Below are 3,120 nucleotides of genomic sequence, written 5' to 3' on the forward strand. Positions count from 1 at the left end.
ATCTTATTCAGCTACCAATAGTCTATACACATCCTTAGACTCCCATCCTTTTTCTTAACAAAGAGTACCGGTACACCCCATGGCAACATGCTTGGTCTAATGAACCCCTTGTCCAACAACTCCTGAAGTTGGGTCTTTAATTCCCTTAATTCTACAGGGGCCATTTTATATGGGGGTATAGAAATCGGACCTGCCCTCGGCACAATTTCTATCGAAAACTCAATCTCTTTCTAAGGTGGAAATCCAGATAATTCTTCGGGAAACACACCCCTAAACTCTCTAACGATTCGCACTTCTTCAATTTTTAACTGTTCCTTGCTTTTCCCTTGGACACAAGCCAAGTATCCCTATGCCCCTTGACGTAATAGTTTCTCAGCCTTTAGAGCAGAGATCCACTTCCATTCATTTGCCCTCTTTTTCCCTTGAAACTTGACGTTCGAGTCTCCGCTCTTGAGACAAATTGTCTTAGATTTACAGTCCAATGTAGCATTATATTTGGTCAGGAAGTTCATTCCTATAATCACGTCAAAATCTTGAAATTCCAAAAGGATTAGATCCACCAAGAACTCAACTTCTCCTATCTGAATCTTCCTATTTTTGTATCCTGAAGTGGTTTCTAGAGACTTCCCCATTGGGGTTGCCACAATCATACGACAGTTCAAGTTTTTCGATTTTTCCCCTAGTACTTCAACACATGCATATGAAATGAATGAATGACTTACTCCTGAATCTATCAAAACATGCATAAGAATACCAGATGTAGACATGATACCTTCGATTACTGCTGGATCTTCTACCGCATCTTGCCGAGTTAGGTGAAACACTTTTCCCTGCTGCACCCTGGCATTTTCGGACGATCCCTGAGGTTGACTCATCTGCCATGGCTTGGGGCAATCCTTTGCAAAATGTCCCATCTACTGGCAGTTGAAACAAGTGATTCCTCTCTTAGGGCAGTTCTGGTTGAGATGTCCCTCTTCTCCACAGTTGTAGCAACCTTTCATTCCAAGCCGACACGGCTTTCCAGGGTGTTGCTTCTGACATCTTTCGCACGGAGTACTAGGCTTGAACTTCGGCCTCTGGAGATCCAGCTTCTTGCCTACTTTATGACCGCTCACTTGCTGACTTTCTCCTTGGATAGCTTCGATCCGGCTTAAGTTAGCCTCAGTGGTAAAGGCTTGTAATACCACTTCTATATAAGACTAAGTACTTATACTGCTCAAGGCCCTCTGAAGCCTCAGATTCAGCCCCCCAAAAAACTTCTGAGCTTTGATCCTTTCATCCCTTCATAAATAGGCATGTACCTGATCAATCGGCTAAAGGCATCCTCATACTGGGCGACAGTCATGTCCCTGGTTTGCTTTAACTCCATAAATTCTCTTTCTTTCTTCATTCTTAGATTTAGGGGAAAGTACTTCTCATTAAAGAGTTCCTTGAATCGTTCCCAGGTGATGTAGGGTGCCCTGGCTCGAGGGGTCATTGCTCTTTTTACTCTTTTCCACAACCTATTTGCCTCGTCTTGAAGCATAAAGGTGGCACAGTTGACTTTCTCTTCTTCCCCATAATGCAAGTGGTCTAGCAGCTTTTCCGTTTGTTCGATCCAAGCTTCCCTTGAAAGACGGGAGGATTTTATCGATGGTAGAGGTCGAGCATGTTGACCATATGGCCGTCTCAGGAGTGAGTTTCTTGCATGAATCCCACCATGCTCCCCAGTATTCGCTCTATTTGATCCAGTCGACTACTCCCAGTCTCCTGGGTAGAGTCGCCTTCCGGGTGCCCACTTGCGTTTCCTTCTGTATTGTTAGCTTGTTGATTGGGCATCCTAGATCCTACTGTTAACCTCATTTGAGTGTTCACCATCTGAAAAGGAAGTAGCATTCCAGATTAGATAATAGGGTCTTACCATTCGATAAGGTAAATCCTTCATTAATTCTACAGATATTATACATTTGACTGCAAAATGTCATAGGTACACACTACATAAGTCACGTAGATCATAGACAACACACTATACAGGTCATGTAGATAATTAGAGCATTTTTAGCTAGATCTACTTTGGTCCGGATGACCTCCATATCCAAATGTTCTCTTCGTCTTCGAACTCGTATGGCGGTCCCTCAAGATCGTCCTTAACCTCTTCGTTCTCTTCCTCGTCCTCAGAGTCTGTGTCCTCAAACTCGAGAGGGTCATCTTCGGCCCAAAATATACGTATGTTGTCTTCCTCTTCTGCTTCAATCAGATCTCCCATCTCTCTTACTTCTCCTGCCTCGATTGGGTTCCCCATTCCTTCTTCCTTTTCCTCCTCGAGCGGGTCTCCCATTTCTTCGTCAGGTTCCTCTGCTAGTACCAGCTCATATAGCTCCACTAGTAGCTCACGAATTCCTGTGCAATAAAGACGGAATTTAGGGAACTGCTCACCCTGCCGAACCCAATCTGCGAAGTCCTGTAGGTCGCCTTCCAAGACATCGACCATCATGTCTATCTAGAGCTGGACTAGGTTAGGCTAGAATCGATAACTCGGGGGTACATCGTCGAGGATTTCATCCATTTGGACTAGATGTTCCATGATACCCTCATTTGGTTCCGAGATCCGATTCTCCAGACAATGTGCCCAATGATCACCCAAGACCTGCTCTGAGAAGTTTCCAGCCATCCTGTCATCACAACTTCCATTAGTACCCCTAACTGTCCTCGAGTTGGTACTTCTAACCTTCTTAGGTCCTTGATATAAGTGCTCTACTTGGTTGAGCTCTGATATCAACTGTAACACCCCACTTACCCTGAGCATGTTATGCCTTAGGGAATTGGGTCTTATTTTTTTTTTTTTTTTTTGAAACTACATTATTCCCAAATTTCCTAAGACCTATATGGTGCTTGACGGAATATTCCATACACTAGAGATAAATATCATCTTATAAAATGGAAGCTGAATCAAACCTGCTCATGGCATTACATACGTAAATAACTAAACATGGCATTTATTACAAAGTTAATACATAAGCTTCTGAAGATAAATTAAAACGTACATAATTCTTAAACTATTCATATTACAACATAACATGGCACATTTACTTGTTTCTTGACGTCTCGCATCACTACACATCTTCAACCTCTGTATCATCA

General features: G+C 43.0%; 1 protein-coding gene across 1 annotated transcript; it reads right to left on the reverse strand.

Annotated features, from left to right (window-relative positions):
- Positions 1 to 347: 347 nt before the first annotated feature.
- Positions 348 to 914, reverse strand: LOC127787518 (uncharacterized). The gene has a single exon (XM_052315577.1). The coding sequence runs from the start codon at positions 912 to 914 to the stop codon at positions 348 to 350; it is 567 nt and encodes a 188-aa protein (XP_052171537.1).
- Between the last annotated feature and the right edge of the window lie 2,206 nt (positions 915 to 3,120).

This window comes from Diospyros lotus, chromosome 12, assembly GCF_014633365.1.
Source record: "Diospyros lotus cultivar Yz01 chromosome 12, ASM1463336v1, whole genome shotgun sequence".
In the NCBI taxonomy this organism is placed as follows: Eukaryota; Viridiplantae; Streptophyta; class Magnoliopsida; order Ericales; family Ebenaceae; genus Diospyros; species Diospyros lotus.

Excerpts from the sequence above, each read along its gene's own strand:
- LOC127787518 (XM_052315577.1), bottom strand. The coding sequence starts at position 914 with ATGGGACATTTTGCAAAGGATTGCCCCAAGCCATGGCAGATGAGTCAA.